This window comes from Alexandromys fortis, unplaced genomic scaffold (assembly GCF_014885135.2).
Source record: "Alexandromys fortis isolate MF-2015 unplaced genomic scaffold, M_Fortis_MF-2015_v1.1 scaffold_53, whole genome shotgun sequence".
In the NCBI taxonomy this organism is placed as follows: Eukaryota; Metazoa; Chordata; class Mammalia; order Rodentia; family Cricetidae; genus Alexandromys; species Alexandromys fortis.
This window is the reverse complement of record NW_026067939.1, coordinates 9,695,322-9,715,582: the sequence shown is the minus strand read 5'-3', so window position 1 is coordinate 9,715,582 and position 20,261 is coordinate 9,695,322. Positions and strand designations below refer to the sequence as shown.

General features: G+C 40.9%; 2 protein-coding genes across 5 annotated transcripts in view; one reads left to right on the top strand and one right to left on the bottom strand.

Annotated features, from left to right (window-relative positions):
* Positions 1 to 3,264, bottom strand: part of Serpini1 (serpin family I member 1) — a 72,715-nt gene extending 69,451 nt beyond the window's left edge. Inside the window, exon 1 of one of the 4 annotated variants that reach the window (XR_007592745.1) lies at positions 2,844 to 3,050. The gene's annotated coding sequence lies outside the window, so the exon portion shown is untranslated. Of the gene's footprint in view, positions 1 to 2,843; positions 3,051 to 3,140 lie in introns of those variants that run through there. The other 3 variants (XM_050147467.1, XM_050147468.1, XM_050147466.1) reach the window with 3 other exon arrangements.
* A 380-nt stretch (positions 3,265 to 3,644) lies between these two features.
* The window catches only part of Pdcd10 (programmed cell death 10), a 35,683-nt gene continuing 19,066 nt past the window's right edge, over positions 3,645 to 20,261 (top strand). Inside the window, exons 1-2 of the mRNA XM_050147471.1 lie at positions 3,645 to 3,802; positions 19,259 to 19,477. Coding sequence (XP_050003428.1) covers positions 19,382 to 19,477 — 96 coding nt within the window. The 5' untranslated portion in view covers positions 3,645 to 3,802; positions 19,259 to 19,381. The remainder of the gene's footprint in view (positions 3,803 to 19,258; positions 19,478 to 20,261) is intronic.

The window sequence follows — 20,261 nt, the reverse complement described above, 5'->3', positions numbered from 1 at the left end:
GCATTATGGATGTAGGTCTGCAGAAATTTGTGGCTGATAAAGGAAGACTGCACTCTCTTACATGAATTTAACCCAAAACATCAAGCATCTTTTCTCTCGTGCCATGGGTATGCTTCTGAAACATTTTTAAAATCTATCTCCCTGTCTCCCATCAGCCCCAATACCATTTGACTTTGAACCTGAAAGTCCTTCTCCTGTTGCGTCAATGACAGCCACCAAACCTTCTGCTAGAAATGTATTCCAATCAATTTACCCTTACTCAGTAGGCTTACAAGTCGGAGTTTTAAATTGAAAGAGCGGTCCGAGAGCTAACCCTCTTTGAAATTAACCAAGTCTTCTGGCTAAAGGAGTCACTTCCGAGTAATTCCGATACAGAGAGACAGTCTGCACTCTACCGTCTGTATTTTTCATCAGACCACACACTCACTCATGGCTATGCATATGCAGACCATAAAAAGTGAGAAGAGCAGGAAAAATAATCTGCTTTTCAATCCCAGCTGCTAGATAGATTTATATAAAGTGAATTGATACAAATTGAGCGGCCTCTCCCAACACTAACCCAGAAGACATTTCTGATGAACTTAAATAGAATGTGAACGTCAACGAAATTGGATGAAGAGTTCAAGGTGAAAGATACTGTCCAAGTATGATTTTGCTAATGATTGGCTGTCACATAGAAACATGGTCTTCTTACTCCCAAAGTGACTCAGGAACCTGGTCTCTTCCACTGAATTCTTAAAAGGATCCGAAGGAAAGATCGGGTCCTTTAAAATCGCAGTTTCATTCTTTCTTAATGACATTGTAGCCTTATGACGCCTCAGACCAGCGATGTACATAGCTGGGGAAGCTTCAACGTGTATCTCCATTTCAGACGCTTGGTGTCAATTATTTTCTATCCATTGTCTTGGTTACTGACTGATTTCCATCAGAAATTCTAAGGGTCCTCACAGTAAAGGCTCTGAAAGAACTTCACTGCCAGTCATGTAACATATTAATATTATGTATATTATTATCATGACTATTATTACTGTGTACAGGGAATGACCTAGAGACAACAGGTATTCGGCTTCCAAAGGAACCGGCAGTGGCGCCTTCACAGCTAAGACTCTGACTCAGGACTATGCATCTACATCACAAACAACAAGGGCAAGCAGGATCCTATCCAAGAGTTACTAAACTGCCAGACATGGTTTGGAGACCACATCAGCTAGCTGGCTACATCAACTGACAGGTCTCCAGGAGGGTACCAAAGCCAGCATCCAGCAGACTGTCGCTGTGGAGTTCAGTGCCTTCTGCTGCTTTTGCTGCCCTACAACATCATTGTTTTTTCTCATACTTACCTGATCTGCTCAGTCTCAGCCTAGATATTTTTGTTGGTGTTTATTTTTATTTAAGATTTTTTTTTCTGTGCCCACAGTTCTTTGGCATGTGAGAATGTGGGAGGGAAGGATTAAATTAACTTAGTGATGTAGATTTCTCATTAGTACCAGCACTCTGCGGGACTGAAGCCTAAACCATGGAGAGAATACCTTTGAGCCACTTCATTTTTTAAAAAGGCATTTTTTTTTGTGTGTGCATCACAAAACAGAAGTCCAAATCCTAAAGAAAATCGGAACAGCACGACAAGAGAAGAAAAAAGAAGGTCATTACTGGACCTTATTGACCATTCTTTAAAAAAAAATTAAAGTATTCTGACACCCTATGGAGCAGTCAACTGTCACAAAAAAAGCATCTCAGAGAAGAAGATGCTGCAATATGGTACTATGATTAATAGATTTTTAATCTGGGGCACTGTGTAATGACAAAAAAATGAACTAAGATGATAGACTCTTACTACGTTTTCAAAATGAAAAAGGCTGTGATCTGTCCTAGTTACCCAGAGGCAGGGACGACTACTACCTTCACCAAGGATTACTGCATAATTCCACCCATATTTATTATACTTGCATTTTAAAAAGTATACACACGAAGAGAATGAACTATTATTATATGATACGATATATCTCTGAAATCGGAACCCATTATAACATACTAAAAGTTATCATTTTACACCTGTTCTCTTCAACAGAGGAAACCTCTTCCGCACAGCTTCCCTTGGACTCCTGTTTTAAAAAGACCAACAAACGTTGCCGGACACAAACGAGAGAATAAGCAGCAGCGATGAAGTACACCATATGTTCCTGTTGTAGGCTGAATCCAGGTCTTTGTTTCAATATTCCAGCGCCAGCAGCAAGGAAAGCGAACTAACAGCCTATTTAAATTTATTTTCTCATTATTGCGGTAAAAGTTACACTAATGATAGGCTCAACCCAAACCCATTCTATCTCATTATTGGCTTCTGTAATCCAGATCTTTTGCAATCCCAGGAATCTGAAATACAATCGCCCTGGATAACAGGTCCGTAGGAGAACAATCTGATAAGCCAACACAAGCGGCAGGTACTGAAGAGCATAAAGTTGTTTTCCTAGTGAAATAGTTCCGAAGTCATTCTATATCAATAGCATTTTTGCTTTTTTACCAGCTACGCACCTACCTAGACGCCGTCTACCTGGTTCTCAATTAACAGGGCTTTCTTCAATCTTGCGATCTCCCAGAGCAGTTTTGATGGTGCAACTCAAAACAGAACCACTAACCGCGCCCTTAAAAGCCCAGACGGAGTTACCTTTGGCTTTTTTTTCTCCCTACTAAAGTCCAAAAATTGTACGTCGCTTCCCTGAAAGGGTTTGCACCGCTATCTTAAACCAACATAGCACTTTTCCAGCTCTGCCCTGGCGTTCCTATTGTCAGATGCTTTTCACCCCGGGGCGGTGTGCCCGGCGTTGGCCAGGGGCACCCACGCTTACCTCCCGCACCCGTGCAATCCCGGGCTCGGGATGCTGGAGAGGATGCTCGGCGGGGTTGCGATCGCTCGGGATGCTGCTCCTGCCTCTCTCCGGGGAAACTACCGAGCAGGCTGAGCCCAGGCTCCTCCTGAGACTCAAGCTCCGCCTTTCCCTCGTCTAGTTGGCAGAACCTCGGGCTCCGGCTCCTCCCTCAGCCGTTTGCGCAGCCCGGGCTGCAGGCGGCGCGAAGTGAGGGTCTCTCAGCGGCGGCTTCTCCGGCCGCTTCCCCCTCCCTTCCCCCCCAACCCGGCGTCGCACCTGGCGCTCGCTCCCGCAGGTCCGGCTCAGCCCACTCATCGGCTGGCCCGGTGCACACCGGGGTGGGCTGTCCTGGGGGGGGCCGATCGTGCTGCCCCGGCCCCAGCCGAGCCCACACCTCACCCTCCCTCCTCCTCCACCCCTCCGGTCCCCAGAGGTTTCCTCGGCCGCCCACTCAGGCACCCAGCCCGGCGGCCGGTGGCTCCCCCCACCTCGATCCCCCGCCCTTTTCCTTTCCACCCATCCGTGAGCCCCGCCCATCGGTGGGCGCGGCGTCCGAGGGCCGGCTTTGCATTCGGATTGGTTCAGGTGTGAGCCGACCCCGCCCTTCCTCCGTTTCTGGGCGCTCTCCCTCTCTCCGTCTCCCTTCCTCCCGTAAAGGCAGGGAACTCTGCTCTGATTTGCTAGCCGAGTCCCCACCCATCGCCCTAGGCGTTTGCGCGCGCCCATCTGGGAAATGTGGTCCTAGGATGGCAGGAAGTGCCGACGGAAACGGCGGGCGGAACTACGAATGCCCATCGGGCCTTGCGCGGCTCCTGCTGGGCAGGATTCCGGACAACGCCTGGTTCCTCTCGGGTCCTTCCGGCGTCGCCGGAGTGAATTGATCCGGGAGTTGAAGAGGGCTCCAAAGGTGGGAAGTGAAGTCCGTGCCTCAGTTGCCGGTAAGGCGAGGTTTCTCGGTTCGGGTCCGCACGGCTCCGCGGGCGGCCAGGGCGGCCCGGGATCAGGCGGAGGCCGAGGCGGAGGCGCCGGGACTGGGCTCTGGCCGGCGGGCAGGCGGGCGGACGGGCGGGGAGCGGGGCCCTCTGGGCGTCAGCGAGGTCTCTACGCGAGCTGCGTAAAGCTGGTTTGTAAATGCCGCTTGCCCGGCCCGGCCCGGCACCTCCAGGAAGTCCTCTGTGGGTGCGGGCGGAGGGGAAGGGTGAGGTCGGCCTCCCAGGTCCCCGGCGGGCGGGCGAGGGGGCGGATGTGCTGGGGTGGGGTCCCCGGCAGGTGAGGCTGGAGCTGTGCAGGGCCTGGAGCGAGCGTCGGAGCCCGGCCGTCGGCTGCCGCCAGGACTGGGGTTATGCCCTTTGGGGGGGAAGAGGAGAGCCCGTGTTGACAGTTGCGACTCAGTTCCAGTTTCCTGATGTGGCCTCTCTAAGGAGCTAATTCTGAACTCGCAAGGTTTGTCCCTCTTCGCTCTCAGACGTCAGACGGCTTTACTTCGGAACTGTGCCCACAAACCCTTTCACTTTGGGATGCTCGTGGGGAAACTAAAGAAATAAATGACGTGCCCAAGGTCACACAGATCTTCAGAATCCGGTCCGCAGAAAGTCCAGGTTCTGACCAGAGCTGTCTGCTGAGCAAGAAAGTGAGGAGGTCGTTGGTAGTGCTCTAAGAGGATGAAAGACGCTGCAGAGTAGTGTGTGTTTCTCAGAAACGCTCGGGAGGTGAAGAGTTGGTTTGTTGGCGGTGGAGTGAAATGAAAGCCTTCCCAAAGCAACCCCTCTAACGTTTGTCTAGAACAGGAAGGATCGTTAAATATTTTCCCCTTTTTCTGAGTCATACTAAATGATAACACTTAATTTCCACGCGCCATTGTTAAAGGGTAGATAATATGTAGCAAGAAGTTTAGCATTGCCTTTCAGAGACTAGTCCTTCTCTATTTTCTTCGACTAAGATTAAAGGGCTTGTGAAACTTTCACGAAACTTGTTTTACACATTTTAAAGTTTTTTATTAAGTGAAAGGTTCAGTGCAGAATCGTGGAGAAGTGATAACATGGTCATTACCAGCAATGACCTTTTTTTGGTCTGAGATTTTTAATGTTCCCTCATTTTCTTCACTCCATGTGTAAGTAGTAAAAACGGGCGCTTGTATGCTTTCTCTTAGGCATCATCTGTGACTTAATTCATTCTTAATTTCAAAGGATGAAAAAATGATGCCTCTATATTGAGTAAAAAGCAATGCACTTGTTTCAAACAAGTGACTAATTATAGGTGATAGGTATTATTAGACAGTTTTAAATAGAATTGTAGTTTTATTGAGGTCAAGATTTCTTTCTAAGATTATGTCCGTAAACATGCACATATACAGTTAGTAGGCATACTATATAAATTAGAATATTGAATACACATTATATACTGTAAATAAATATGCCATATTTCGAATGTGCTTTGCTCGCCATGGTTATTAACGATTTGTTTTATTTTTTTTAATGCAAAACTTTTCTGGCATCAGAAGAATCTTGTTCCTCTATGGTTCAAGTTAATATAGTCTTGTTTTACTGTAACTTTAAAAGTAAACGGAGAGGTAGGGTAGGAAAACCAGTGGAAAAACACAGTATCATGACTAGAACATTACAAAGTAAGGAAGAAGCAGCCAAACAAAGGAAACCTATATGGGGTTAATTGCTTTTGCAGCAGATTAAAAGGGTGCTTTGGTTTGAGTGAGCCATGTATAAGTCAGTGCTGGGAAAACAAGAATGCAAATATATTTTCTTTTTTTTTTTAAGTTGTGCAAATATATTTTCTAGGTGACTGTGACATTTGCTGTTTGCTGGGAAAAATGGCATGCGTTTCAACTGGCACGTAGCTATGGAGAGGATTTTTTGTAAATTTTTTTAACTTTATTTTATGTACTTTGGTGTGAAGGTGTCAGGAGCTACAGACAGTTGTGAGCTGCCATGTGGGTGCTGGGAATTGAGCCCGGGTCCTCTGGAAGAACAGCCAGTGCTCTAAATCGTGGAACCATTTCCCTAGCCCCCTGGAGGGGATTTTTTTTTTTTAACAAAAAAAATTAGTTTTTGACTGTTCTAAATGTGTCTGTTCTGAAGTCCATTGTAATTGTGGTGTTCAGTGCCATGGTTGTGCTGAGATGAGTGATGTCATTGCTGTATTTAAAAACCCTTCCTTCGCTAGCTAGAGCTTACTAGCTTTATACCCGTACTGTTCGGCTCTCAGTGCCCTCATTTCTTCTCGATAAAAGTAGCTTTGCATCAACTCTCAGACATCATCCTTTGCAAGGTCTTAGCGGTCTTCCTTTTATAGCTGTTTCACTCTTAAAGGATAGACTATAAGAGCAGGAGCTATATATTGTTTATCTTTGTAGTCTCAGTTGTTAGAGTGATTCAGTGGTTACAGAGAGAGGAAAAGGCTTGGGTTGGGTTAGGAACTTGCCCAAGGTCATATGACCTGTAACAGATCAGGTTATAGTCCAGGTCTTTTGACTATGGACCTTTAATATTATGTTCAAAACTTTGATTATTTTATGTAAGAAAAAGACTGGCTATCACCAATGTTTAGATGTCATGACCCTCTTATTCTTACACTTTTTAATCCCACCAGTTTGTTCCCTACTTCCTGAATGGCTCCAACCTTATCTTAGTTACTGATTTTCTAATCTAAGATACTTCCTGATTTGGGGACCATTTTACACATTCAGCTCTTTACCTGTCCTGTTTCATCTCCTGTCTCCCAGTGTGGTTGATTTCTTCAAAACCTGGCTTACTCTAAACTCTCCTTCCCCAAACTGGAGTAGATTCCTGCTCTATCTTTCCCTTATTCTGAATTCTATTGTCAGAATAAGAATTTCCTAATATTTTATCATCCTACTAAAAGTTGTCTGGGCAAGGCATTCTCATTTGTTATGGCTTAGTCTACTTCCTCTTAAACTATTTAGCAGTGAGGAATCAGTAAGTATTTGCAGAATGAATGACTGAATGAATACAAGCATAGTGCCTCTAGTGCCATGCTAGGGACAAAAAGAAATGGATGGAGCATTTGCTTCCTTCCTCATAGCCAGTTGAAAGATAGAGGAATTTCTAAATAAATTTAGAAGAGGTATAAAGGAGTTAATGCCAGAAGCTTAATGTAAATTATAGAAAGGTCCTTTTTCTTGGAGATCTCTAAAGTCTAGAGAAGTAGTTTCCTTGTAGAAATTTAAAGGACTTAATTTCTTTTACAGCAAACTTTCTGTGTAGCGCAGCATTTTGGAAAACGTGCCACTGCCTTGCTTTTAAAAACAAGATTCATTATAACAAAATATAACCATGGACGAAACCTTTATTGGATGCTATTCTTCCCTTAGATATATTTGATTTTTACTCAGTTATTTCTCTTGCCTATGACCAAGGACACCAACACTGGAAGTCAGCTTACACATTCAACTGAGAATACAGTCAAATGGCTGGGGTCGTCGAAGGACTGGAGCCAAGGCTTCTCTACACCTGTCACCATGCTTCTTCGGTTTTCTTAGTTCGTGGTTATACCAGGATTTAGTGCAACCTTCTTGAGGGAAGGGGATCTGGGGAACTCTTTTTTCCCCTTCATAAAAGTTATATTTGAGGGTTTTAAGATAATATTTTACCTGCTTTGAGTATGATACAAGATTAAAAGCGTTTTTAAAAATATAGTAGGCTGCCACACTATTACAATAAAATACATTCAGCAGCTCTGAATTATGTATGTAGCTTTTTACTCGTTCATATATTTATCAGTCCATTGTCTCAGAGTATTGTCAAAGAGTTACTTTAAATTTTTCTGATGTTCTAAGGTTTATTATTTAATGTGTCTTTGCTTAAGTCTAGCTTGGTACTTTTAAGCAGTTAGTCCAAATGTTATTTAAATCTTCAATAAATACTTAATATTTATCTCATATATGCAGTTTGTAGATTAAGCTACATATATATTATTTATACGTTGTTAGAGAGTGTTAAGATTGTTGCAATAGGTATTTCTACTAAGAATTTTTTCCTCTGAAACATTTAAAGATGGTATGATTTTTATACTTTTTTACATTTGAAATATTTCAAGTTTAAGATAATAGAATATTGATACACATTCAACAATAACATAAAAATGAAAGCCCTCTGTTAAGGCAATTAAGTATCTTATTTGCTGAAATTTAATTTTATAGTTCAGCTTTAAGCTTTATATAAACGTAAGGATTTCATTTGAGCTGCAAAGCACAGCTTGGCTGGCATCACACTATTAGTCTTACTTTTCAAGGCCATTTTTACATTGGGAGTTTAGAAAGCCTTTTTTAAACTATGCAAAAGTGATTTGAACCTCTTTAATCTCCTGTAGTTACTTAGAATCTGTTGTTACTTTAGGAATGAAGGGGAGCACAAAGAATTTTTATTATCATTGGGTTTCACTGGATTATTGGGTAAGCACTAGAAGTTAACTTTCTTCCCTCAGTCAGAATGGTCCCTTGGGAACAAGTTTACCATAGGCAATCCTTGGTTCATTCACCTCTCTATTTGTTGAGTATGTTTTATGGGTGAAATTGTCTGCTTTGGAATAAGCGAGACTCTAATACATGACCAGTGTTTGTGCCAAGCCCATGCCCACCTATAATCCTCACAACCACCAGAGGAGGTAAGAGCTCTATTACCCAGAGTTTGTGAACAACGAAGATAAGATGTAGAGAAAATAAGTCACTTGCCCAAGATTACAGAACTCATATTTGCTTGGAATTACGTGTTAGGAGTTCAGTCCACGTGGCTCCCAGAAGATAGCAGACATTTGATCATTTCAGTAAAGTGGTGTTCATGGTTAAAGGCCTACTTGTAGTATTAGAGTTGCAGTTACAGAGAAATTGTCCCTTAGATGTCAAGGTCATTTGGGCACAGTTACTGTTATTTAATAAGCAGGTTTACACTTAAAAATCTCCTGGGAAGTTGATACAGAGGAACCAACAGACCACTTCTGTATTACATCCAGGGTTTTTTTCTATTAATGAAATAGATTATTTTCTTTTAGTTTGGTAGGTTAAGTATTTGATTTCCTTCTCAGGGGCTGTTGGAAAATATTTTTTTTCTTGTGTTATATTTCATAATTCATCACTCAAAATCAGTGCTGAGACCTGCTCAGACTGAGACTCTGGCTGTTTGTCAGTGGCATGGCTCATTTCTTATCTCACTCTGGGACTTGTGTGTGTGAATAATTACTCCCACTGGCCTTGTAGTAGGCACGTCTTAGAGATGCAGGAGTGCTCCTTCTGTCACTGTTCTCACTGGCTCTTCACCGCAGTCCTGACTTCACTCTTTCTTCAGCTGGCACTGCTGACTGAGACCATACAGGGTTACGTGACTGTACTAGGAGATGAAAATAATACATTCTCTTAGGAGTCTAAACTTCTGTAGATAGAGAGGAAAGGAGATGTGACATTTTAATATTTAGACAGCATTTCATATGCATCTGTTTGATTGTTAGGAGCCATAGCTGATATGGAGGGACAGAACCTGGTTTCTCTAACTTAACATGGGTCTCCATGCGCTGAAATGGCTCTTTCTGTCTTATTCAGCCATCCTGCCTTAATTCAGGATGACCTGGAATTGAGCTGAGATTGGATTGAAGAAATGACAAAACCCTCAGATGTTACACCCTTACTGCCTTCTCATACTTATGTAAGGTACAACAAAAGGTACTTGGAAATGTTAAATGAGTCAGACCTGGCCTCTAGGCAGCAGTGGCTCTCTGTGGCACTTTATTGCAAGGCTTTCTTAATTTAATTCCAAAAGATATTGAATAATACTGTGACCTTTTTATTCAGAAATACACATGCTTTGAGGGATGCCTTTATCCATGTTAAAATGGACATTTTTATAGTATTGAGATTTTGAGGTTCTACCTCAATGTAGGTAGGTGTTCTTACAAACAGTTTTATGAAATGAAGGTTACAGCAGAGCCTCTAAATACCCAATAGATAGCCATTCTATTGTCCTCTTTTTGCAGCTAAGATGCTTGTATTGAGATCAGTGAGGAGTAAGAAGTAAAGTTTAATGGTATCATCAGGAGAGACCCTTGCCCTCATTAGCACTTAGTGTTAAACAAGAGAGCCTCGGGCAAATTGTCATTTGGTGCTGCAGATTCTATCAGCATTTAGAGTGCCTTGTTTGGTGTAAGAGCATCAAATAAGGAAAAATGACTTTGCTGAGTACTGTAGAAACTCTTACCTATTTGGGGGTTATTAATGAAAGAGTGGGCTTCTAAGACAAAGGAGTTAGTAGGCATGGTCCAGGGTGGTCTTGATTAGACAACAGAAACATATTCTGTGAGCTGTTTACATGAATTTCTAAGAACTTTTAAATCTTAGTGTTATGTTGGCAAAATTAAAAGGCAAGATCACAAATGCTGATAAAAAGGAAAACCGCCATGTTTGTCAATTAAATACTAAGTGACTGTTGAGCTAGGCACGCTATGTATGAGCTCCTACACTGTGAACTTCATGGCCAAAAGTGGCGCATGATCAAGAGGACTGATAATTTAATTTTGTCCATATTTGAGTTCTGTTTAGTCAGTGGGGTAGGATATAAAAAAGATCACAATAAGAAATTTGTATTATTCCCTAAACCAGTGAGAGACCATTTGCTATTTACCTTATTTCCATGCGCCATCAGCCGGCTGATCTCAGATTCTGATTCTCTACTTTGGATCACTCTAGAGTTTTACCTGTAATATGTTGTCACTGGTCCCTGATCACATTTTAGTTTTCCTGTGCTGCCCAATCTGCTTCTAGGACACAGCTTCCTTTATTAAACCAACTTGTGTCCATTTGAGAAAGTAAAGTGGCTTATTTTTTTGTGTGAATTTTTTTTATTTCTGTTTATGTGCATGGGTGTTTTGCCTGTGTGTGTGCCTGTGCCACGTGTGTGCAGTGCCCACAGAAGGCCAAAAGAAGTTGGATCCCCTGGGATTGTTGTTACAGATGGTTGTGAACTACCATGTGGGTGCTGGGAATTGAACCCACAGTCCTTCAAAAGAGCAGCCAGTGCTCTTAACCACTGAACCATCTCTCCAGCCCTGAAAATAAAGTAGTTTTACACCATGGCTTTAAATAGTCTTAAAGTTCATTTGATGACCAAATTCTTTTTGTACCCCAAACTGAGAATAATTTCCTGTGGGTAACATGAATTTTTATGGTCAAAGTAACTTTTAACTCTCCTTTGAGAAATGAGAGAGACAAGTTTTGGGAATGGGTGTGTGTAACAGGTGTGACGTCGTGTGTATAAGGGATTTGACATTGTGATAATCAGCTTTAGATTATCACTGTGCTGGGTATAGGAAGGATGAAGATGAGGCAAACAGAGGCAACTGAAGGTGGCGGAATTGAAAGAGACACTAATTCACCATGTCCTGCAAGTCAAGAGTTTACACTCTCATCTGGTTTGTCTCAACCTCCTTTCAGCCTGAAACGCTCATAGAGCGTTGATGAAATATCTCTAACCATGTGAGTTAGACGTTTATTGGATGTCAGCCACTTCATTAAGTTTTTTAAATATACTTAGTACTGTAAGCAACCATGTAAGGTGAAAGCTCCAGTCAGTGTGTGCATTAATTTCTCAATGAGTTTAGAAAGTGACTAAAGAATTAAACAGTATAAACAAAGTAATTAAAGAATTAAGCAGTATAAAAGAAATAAGCAGAACAAACAGTATGAGCAAAAATTTAAACTTTCTTCCAAATTTAAACATTTATCTCCTGCTATATCCTGTAGAAAAATACTTCTTCCACTTCATAGATTTTTATAATGTTCAGTAATTCCCCGAAATATGTAAGTGTACTATATATTTGTATATTAGTACATAGTGTGCTAAACATATTATGCTATGTATAGACATAGTATAATAATTGACTTTATGGTGAATCAAAGTTACCAAAGTCAAAATCCACAACGTCGGAACTTAAGTACATACCTGCCTACTTGTGTCTCTCGACAGTTTTATGGGCATTCACAGCTCTGTTCTGTGCAGATTGAGCCATAAGTAGATAACACACAGAGTGAGGCAGGGCAACCTAGTACTGCTTGTAAACACCAAATACAGTAGGCCTTGGAAGCATATGCATGTATTTGGCTAACACTGTCAATCATTCTGGTTCTGAATTGTGAAAGATGAAGACTGGTCTTGATTATCTATAATGGTTGTCTTTAAAGTTTTAGAACTTTAGCAGTTCTTAAATGTATCACCATCTATAGCAAAGAAAGTTACTGGCTAGAGATTGAGATCTGGTACTGAGTTATAGAAAAGTTTGATTCTAGATAGCCTGTGCTCTCTTACCCTTACTATTAGGGCCACTCACTTATGCTTTGTTTATAACAATTACCTTAGTGTTATCTATGCTAGTTCTATAGAGTAGTGACTTGCATTTTGAGGAGAGATAGATGTGTCATGGCTTCTGTGAGAGGGAAGGGCTAGCAAGTTTTAAATGCTTTTAATGTTTTATTAAATGAAAGAATAGTTTAACATTTTGTTTCACACATATCTACAGAGAGGGGAGATTTTTATTTGAAAACAGGTGCTCTGCTGTCTTAAAGAGGTTTAAAATCATTATGTTTACCAGCTTTTTTGTAGTCAGAGTTCTTGCTACCCTGAGAGTTGGCAATGGAGGATGCCTAACTTCATTCAAAATTGCATGTGCATTTCTCCACTTGAACATAATTGCTAATGTTAATTGCTATGCCCCATATATTTTTCTATCTGTAATAATATGCTATCTTCACACCAAACCTGGAAGTTAGTTGCTATTAGCATTTACACTTGAGACAACTATGTTCTTGATGTTCTCAGATCTATCGGCAGCATTTCTGGCCCTGTTGTCTTGTAGACAATATTAATTTTGAAATCTGTAAAACACTTTCTTTCTCTAATAAAATGTCTGAGATAGGCTGTAGTTCATGGTCACTTGGTCACAGTGCTTTGGAGACATATCCCATCAAGGTAGGAATAAGATGACACAAGATGGAACAAAGAAAGAAAGAAGTCTATTTTAAAACATTAAGGGCCATAACACCTTTGACCTAAGTTCTATGAACCAGTTCCATTTCTTAAAAGTTTCTACCAACTCCTAATATCACCTCCTCGGAAAACCAAGCCTTTATCACATGAGGGTCTGAGAGACATCGAAGTTCCAAATGACAGCATTCAGCTTCTATCCTGTCAAGCTTTTGTCAATGTTGTGATATAAAATATATTTAGTCAGTCTCTTAGAGTCCCAAAATCAACTGTTCAAATCAAATTTCTCTAGAGTTCAAGTACAGAGTCTCCTGAGTGACTCAGTTTAAGTCAGCTGCCAGCCCCTGAAAATAAAAAGGCGAGCCATATATACATGTAAAATCCTCTGGTGGAACAGGCAGGGGCTATCCATATCCATTCCAGAAGGGGAAAGTGGGGGCTGGAAGCAGTGCTCAGCCTTAGTCACTTCGGAAGCCCAGCAGGACAGATGTCAAATTCCAAAGCGCAGGCTTTTGTGTCTGTTCTTAGTTTTCTAAGCTTGGTATTTGAAAAGTTACTAGCAAGACTGAACTTAGAGATTGTCTACTTATATCCTTAGATTGTTCATTCGAACATTGCTCTGTTCTATCTCATAAGTCTTTATGGGGAAAAGAAATACACAGGAATTGGAACATAGCTCATGGATTCTGCACCATGCTAAAGGAAGGTGCACATTTTTCGTTTTGTTGCTAAATAATGAAAGTGTAGGTTATTTAGAAAACCCTTTTCACCGAAAAACCTTGTTCAATCCAGTTCCAAGAACTAATGCTTGTTCATTCCCTTTTGTCTGTTGTAACTGGGTAGTAGTTTTAGAATTATCTCTCATGTCCCAGATGGAGTAAAGTGAGTCTGTTTCAAGAAACTCTGAGATACTGTAGCTCTTTATATCAGCAGATTGGAGTTGGTCAGACAGGGTAGGAACCCTGAAGACTAAGTTTGGAAGTGGAAGTGGCCAGCAATCTATTTTATGCCTATTCATTCTAAACAAGTGGTAATTCTTTTAAACGCGGGAATATATTTCAAGCTGGGTTTTTTTTATGTTAGAAATTAATGGCACGACTTTGAATACTCGGGGAAATAAGAGGAACATGCACAAGAAGGTTCCATTTGTAATGGAATCCTGCATCAGAGCATTATTTCTAAATTAAAAACTGGTATCAGCCGGACGGTGGTGGCGCATGCCTTTATTCCCAGCACTCAGGAGGCAGAGGCAGGCCGATCTCTGTGAGTTCGAGGCCAGCCTGGTCTAGAAGAGCTAGTTCCAGGACAGTAACCAAAAGCTATGGAGAAACCCTGTCTCGAAAGTCAAAAAAAAAAAAAAAAAAAACACTGAGTATCGTTTGCCAAAGTTCTTAACATTTACAGCCCTTGGTGTGTGTGGTGTTGGTGTTGCTTTTATTTATTTATTTTATTCACTAAATCTAACTACAAAGCTCACTCTGAACTAAACGGTTCCTCTGAAGCAGCATAATAAAAAGAGAAATGTAAAGCCATTTCTGAGAGTCACCTGTATCAGCACATACACACTGTACCCCCCTCGTGTGCGTGTGTGTGTGTGCGCGCACACACACACACGCATACTGCTGCATTTGGGTGTGGAGGCATGAGGTCAGCTTAAGGAGCATCCTCCTTGCTTTTTGAGACTGTCTCTCACTAGGGCAGGACTTGCTTACTATTGGGCTAGGATAGGATAGGCTGACCAGTGAACACCAAGATCTGACTGTCTGCGTTTTCCCTACTCTGAAATTTCAAGTACATATACTTTTGCTGCCTTTTTATATGGGTGATGGGGATTTAACTCAGGTACGTGGTGGCAACGGCAAATACTTGACTGACTGACTAAGGTTTTATGATTTGTGTTATTAGGAAGTACTTGTGATCACCTAAATCAGTATGCCACGTGCTAGTCTGTGTTGTCAGCTTGAATGGATTAAGGAGCACCTAAAACCTTAGTGAAGCACATTGGCTGTATCTGTGATCATTTCCAGAGTGCTTTAAGGGGAAAATCTCTCCAAATCTGCTTATGTGGAGTGCAAGGTCCCATAAACTAGGGGTCCAGGTCAACTAGAGTGGAGAAAGGAGACCGCCTCTTGCTGCTTTCTGTCTGCCAGCCACATTACTGCCCTGTGGCGTCTTCAGGGTGGACTGAAGCCTCCAAAACTGAGCCAAATAAATCATTCCTCTTTGATTGTTTATGCAGGCAAATTGTTACAATTACAATAAAGCTAACTGACACATTAGTTAGCATTTGGGGACTTTTTTTTAGTGCAGGTTGAAGGTGGATGAGATCACTCCCAGGTTTGGAATTTAGAATCTGGGATCTTCAGTTATCTGTACATGAAGGACCATTTCTCACCCAGAACCGAGTACCTTGTAGTGTGTTGCTCGTCTCCTATGGCATGGATGAAGCTCAAAACTGTCCAGGGAAGGAAGCTTGTCAAAACAAGGCCCTCGGGCCTCAGCTCAGTGGGCACTTACTGTTTTATAGCAAACTTTTTGTTGACTTGCCATATTTATAGGTTGTCCATGAAACCATTTCAAATGACAACAGTTCTGCAGTTGACTACTGTTTATAGATTCTTTCATATGACCCTTTGTTTCTGACTTACCTTTAAACATCTTGCAAGACTCTAGGTCTGCTTGTAATTTAAATTCATGTGGAAGGAATGAAAGAAGCACATGGCAGAATAATTCTGTATTTTAAAAGCCTTATTGAAACCATTGATGTGTATCTCATGCTTGGAACCATAAGTGGGTCCAGTTTGTAATGTATATTCTAAAATCAGTTCTGTTGTTAAGTGTTTGGAGGAGCATTTTCATAGTAACAATATTAAAAGGTTGGTAGTTTTGGAGGAGAAACTGCTAAACACAAGATCAAGAAGAGTCCCAACACTAGTGCATGCAGATGGTTTGACTAGGCTTAATATACATAGAGATGTCAGCAGGTACGCTTAAGGTATCTAGCCATCTGCCCTGGTCACTGAAGCTGTCAGCACTTTTATCTTAGGTGATAGTCACTTGTATTCTTAAGAGTAAGGTCAGAATGATCCAATTGATCCTGCTCTGCCCTTTGTCATCTCATTCTCACTGAAATACTTGAAAACAGCCTTTCTTTTGATCACCTCACTCTAAGCTTTCAAGATATTGACCCTGCTGTTCTTTGCAGAGTGTTTTTAATTTCAAAGTCATTGTCTACACTCCGTGACTTTAAAAATGTCTGGCCACCTTCTTCGTGAAACGCTCATTGTCTGATCTTGTCACCTGCTTTCCCCTTTCAGTAAGCATACAGGCCAGTGTTGCCTTTGCTACTTACCCTTGGTCATTTTCTGTTTTCCTCCAATGACATACCTGTATAAGATTAAAGTTTTTTTTTAATTTTTTTTATAAAAATAAAACTACCTTTTTTCATTATACATACCAATACAAGTTCTCACTCACTCCCCTCCTCCCCCCCCCCCCTACCCTCCCACCCCATCCAATCCTCAGAGAGGGTAAGCCACATTGCTTTGGGGAAGGTCCAAGGCCCTCCCTACTATATCTAGGCTGAGCAAAGTATTACCCAAAGAGAATAGGTTCCCCAAAAGCTAATACATACAGTAGAGATAAATCCTGGAGCCACTGCCAGTTGCCCCTCAGTCTGCCCCAGCCATGCAACTGTCAACCACATTCAGAGGAACTAGTTTGGTCCTTTGCTTGTTCCTTCCCAGTCTGGCTGGTGTTGGTGAGCTCCATTAGTGCAGGTAGACTGTTTCAGTGGGTGTACCCATCTTGACCTTGACCACTTTGCTCATATTCTCATTCCTCTCATTCTTCATCTGATCTTTTGGAACCCTAAGAAAAACATATGTAGATCCACCTGAAAAGTGTAAACAGACAAGATCACCTATTGAGAGTATGAGGGTGGGAGGAGTAGGGAGAGTGGAAGGGGAAGAGAAGAGTGGGGAGGGATGAGAACTTGAGGGAATGGGATAGTCGAGAAGGAAGAAATGAAGATGGTCAGAGATGAGAACAAAGAAAGAGATGTCTTGATTGAGGGAACCATTATAGGGTTAGCAAGAAACCTTGCTCTAGAGAAATTCCCAGGAATCCACAAAGATGACCCCAGCTAAGACCCTAAGCAATAGAGGAGAGAGTACCTGATCTTGACTTGCCCTGCCTGTAATCAGACAAGAATATTTTAAATATCACCATAGAACCTTCATCTAGCAACTGATAGAAACAGAGGCGGAGACCCGCATTGGAGCACTGGACTGAGCTCCCAAAGTCCTGTTTTTTTTTTTTTTTTTTTTTTGTTGTTGTTGTTGTTTTTGTTGTTTTTAATTAAATCACTGCTCGACCTATTAGCGCTTGTTCCTTGTTGGCTAGCTCTTACATCTTAATTTAACCCATTTCTATTAATCTGTGTATAGCCACATGTGTGTGGCTTACTATCAGGGTTCCCTCCTGCTATAGGAAGATTGTAATTTTAACACAGTAAAATTGCATATAACAAAACAGATATCAAGCAAGAATTATAGTTACAATATTTATATCTACTTTCTTTTATCATAACTAAGGAAAACTATAACTATAGCTATCTATTCTTCAACTCTGTCAAAGACTCCAGAAGGATAGAATATTACCTAAGTAAACAGGAAATGTGTTGTAAGCAACTTCCAAAACTCCATATTTGACAGAGACGTCTTACTACCTAGACAGTCATCCAAAGTTTTTCTGTAATGTTGCAGGCACCCTTCTTCATCCCATAGTCCCATAGTAACTGACAGACGTTTCCGTGAAGCAGGAAATTTCAAGACAATTCTGCCTATATTGGCAATTTGTCAGTCAATTTCTTGTGAGTCCTGCAAAATGTCTAGCAGACACTTTCATGAAGCAGGAACCCCAAAGGACTGTCTCACTTTCTTTAGGCAGTTATCTCTCTGTGGGTCCTGCATGTCCAGCTCACACAGCATAATATCAAGCAGTCCAGGCAAGAGCAGTCTCTTTGCCCAGATGTCCAACAAACTCCGTAAGAGCCTCGTCAGTGCCCATCATCCACTTGAAATAGATTGGTGCTGTGAGGAGCAGATGTGTCTCATTGCCATGAAAAGTCCTAAGTTCTTAAAACATGTTAAATGCCATATTTTGAAGGTCTCTGAAAAGTTTGAAGAATATCTAACTGAAATATATCTATATATCTAGAAAACCTAATTTGACTATTATAGATGATTGTTATATATTACACTTTTAAATGAACTGCATAACACAATACCTTAATCAAGAGCAGAAAAATATATAAGATTGACCTTAAATTTCTATCAATAGACCAAGATCCATACCAATGCCCAAATTTCCAAATACTGTTTATAAATGTTTGTTCACATTTAAAGGGGGATATACAATAGAAAGATTTTTTTTTTATCAGCTGATGTGTATTACCTACTGTGCCAGTAGGTAAAATATTTAAAAAGTGATCCTCCTATTATCAAATTCAATTTCTCTTCAAGGCCTATCTCTGGTCCTATATTGCTGTTTCTCTTGTTTTATCATTGGGACCATGGATTATTACTATTTAATCTATTTTTTTAATTCTATAGTATTTATTTTCACTATTATTGCTTATCAGCCCCCCCCCCCCGGTTTTAAGTTTGTTTTGTGTGATTGATTATTTTGTTTTATTGGGAGAAACTAGCTTTGAAACACAAATGAACCTCTAAATTAGAAACCCTCCTTTCTCTCCAAAGTGCTGGGATTAGGTGTATATACAGCCATAAAGGCAGATCACCTAGAAGCTTATTAAGCAGTTACGTAGGAACAGGAGGCCTGTCATTGGTATTTATCTACTTTTGCTTGCTTAGCTCTGGTCCTATTTTTTCTCTTGCAATTTTTAAAAATTGCCAAAAACAAGGACTCAGCTGTTAGCAGATGTTCAACCCCTTTCACTGCAGAGTACAGTAGAGCACCAACCACATCAATTTGACAGGGTATTGGAGCCTTTGAAGCAGTACTCTAGCCCTTTACTTGTCAGACAGTTGAGTTCTTCAGAAGAATATTGTATAGACCTTTTTAATGATAAGCATTATATCTTGTATCTCTAGGTACAAAACAGTCATTTGTTCAGTGAATGAGCAATATCTAGGCTCCTTGCGTATGTAGGGATAGAAAGGGTGCCCTTTACTTTCACTCCAAGAGGTCTCTTAAATCTTGGGTTTATAAAGAAGAGCAGAATATCTTGCTGACTGGGTTGGCTTTCACATGGAAAATGTATTAACAAATCAGCTTCTGGGTGTGATAGCCAACAACTCTAATTTTAAAATGGGCGTTTCTAGAATTTTGTTGTTTTCCCTTAATATAAATTACATTTTCCTCTTTTCCTTTTAGATTGCTGTTCTTCTTTGTGTACCATTCTTTATCGTGCATACATAGAAAAGGGAAGAAATTCTGCAGTGAATGAAGATTCCTCTGCATTTTAGCATTGCTTTTTCTACTGTAGTTGGCTTTTGAATGAGGATGACAATGGAAGAGATGAAGAATGAAGCTGAGACCACTTCCATGGTTTCTATGCCTCTCTATGCAGTCATGTATCCTGTGTTTAATGAGGTGAGTGCACATTTAAGATTTCTGCAATTCCTTCGTATCTGCTTCATTTACTCATCTGTTCTTCCACATTTCAAGCATTTGTATGAACTGAACTCTCATGTGTTGGCGTTGGGTCTGGCCCATACATACAACTGTAGTAATAAAAGCAAATAGTTTGGTATTCTTAGTGTGGGAAATAAGTATAGCATGGACCTTGTCTCAGTACAAAGTTGGAAATTTGTATCAACCAGAGTTTGTATCTGTAAGATTATGACAGCAACAGACTGTTGTGAAGATTAGAGATTTTTCTGACAGACAGACTCCACAAGCACTTAGTTGATGCCTGATAGAATGGCTGCTGCTGTTAGAATGTTCTCAGTACTGTCAGAAGAGGATGGGGTGGTGAACATGGTTTTGTTAAATCTTAATCACAACTGAGAGCTATAAAAGAAGTGCTTCTTGTGAGGTGGGTAACCCTCTTGTGCCTAAGTGCAATACAAGCCTGTATAAATTTGAGGAAAATTGAGATGGAGCTGCTGTGCAAACAGGTTTGGGCTTGTATACCAGACAACTCTTGGGCATTGGAAGCCAGATGAGTAAGAAACCTATTAAATTCATTGCAGATATATGGATGTACAGTATATCCCCAAATGACTCCCAACAGTGCTTTGCTCAAGTGCTTCACAGTTTAGACTTTGATCTGAGATATATCTGACCTTCCTATGACTGTTTTCTTTGTAAGATGCAAATGTGCAAATTTAGTCTAGAAATCTCTATCTTGTATACATGTTACCAGATCTGCACT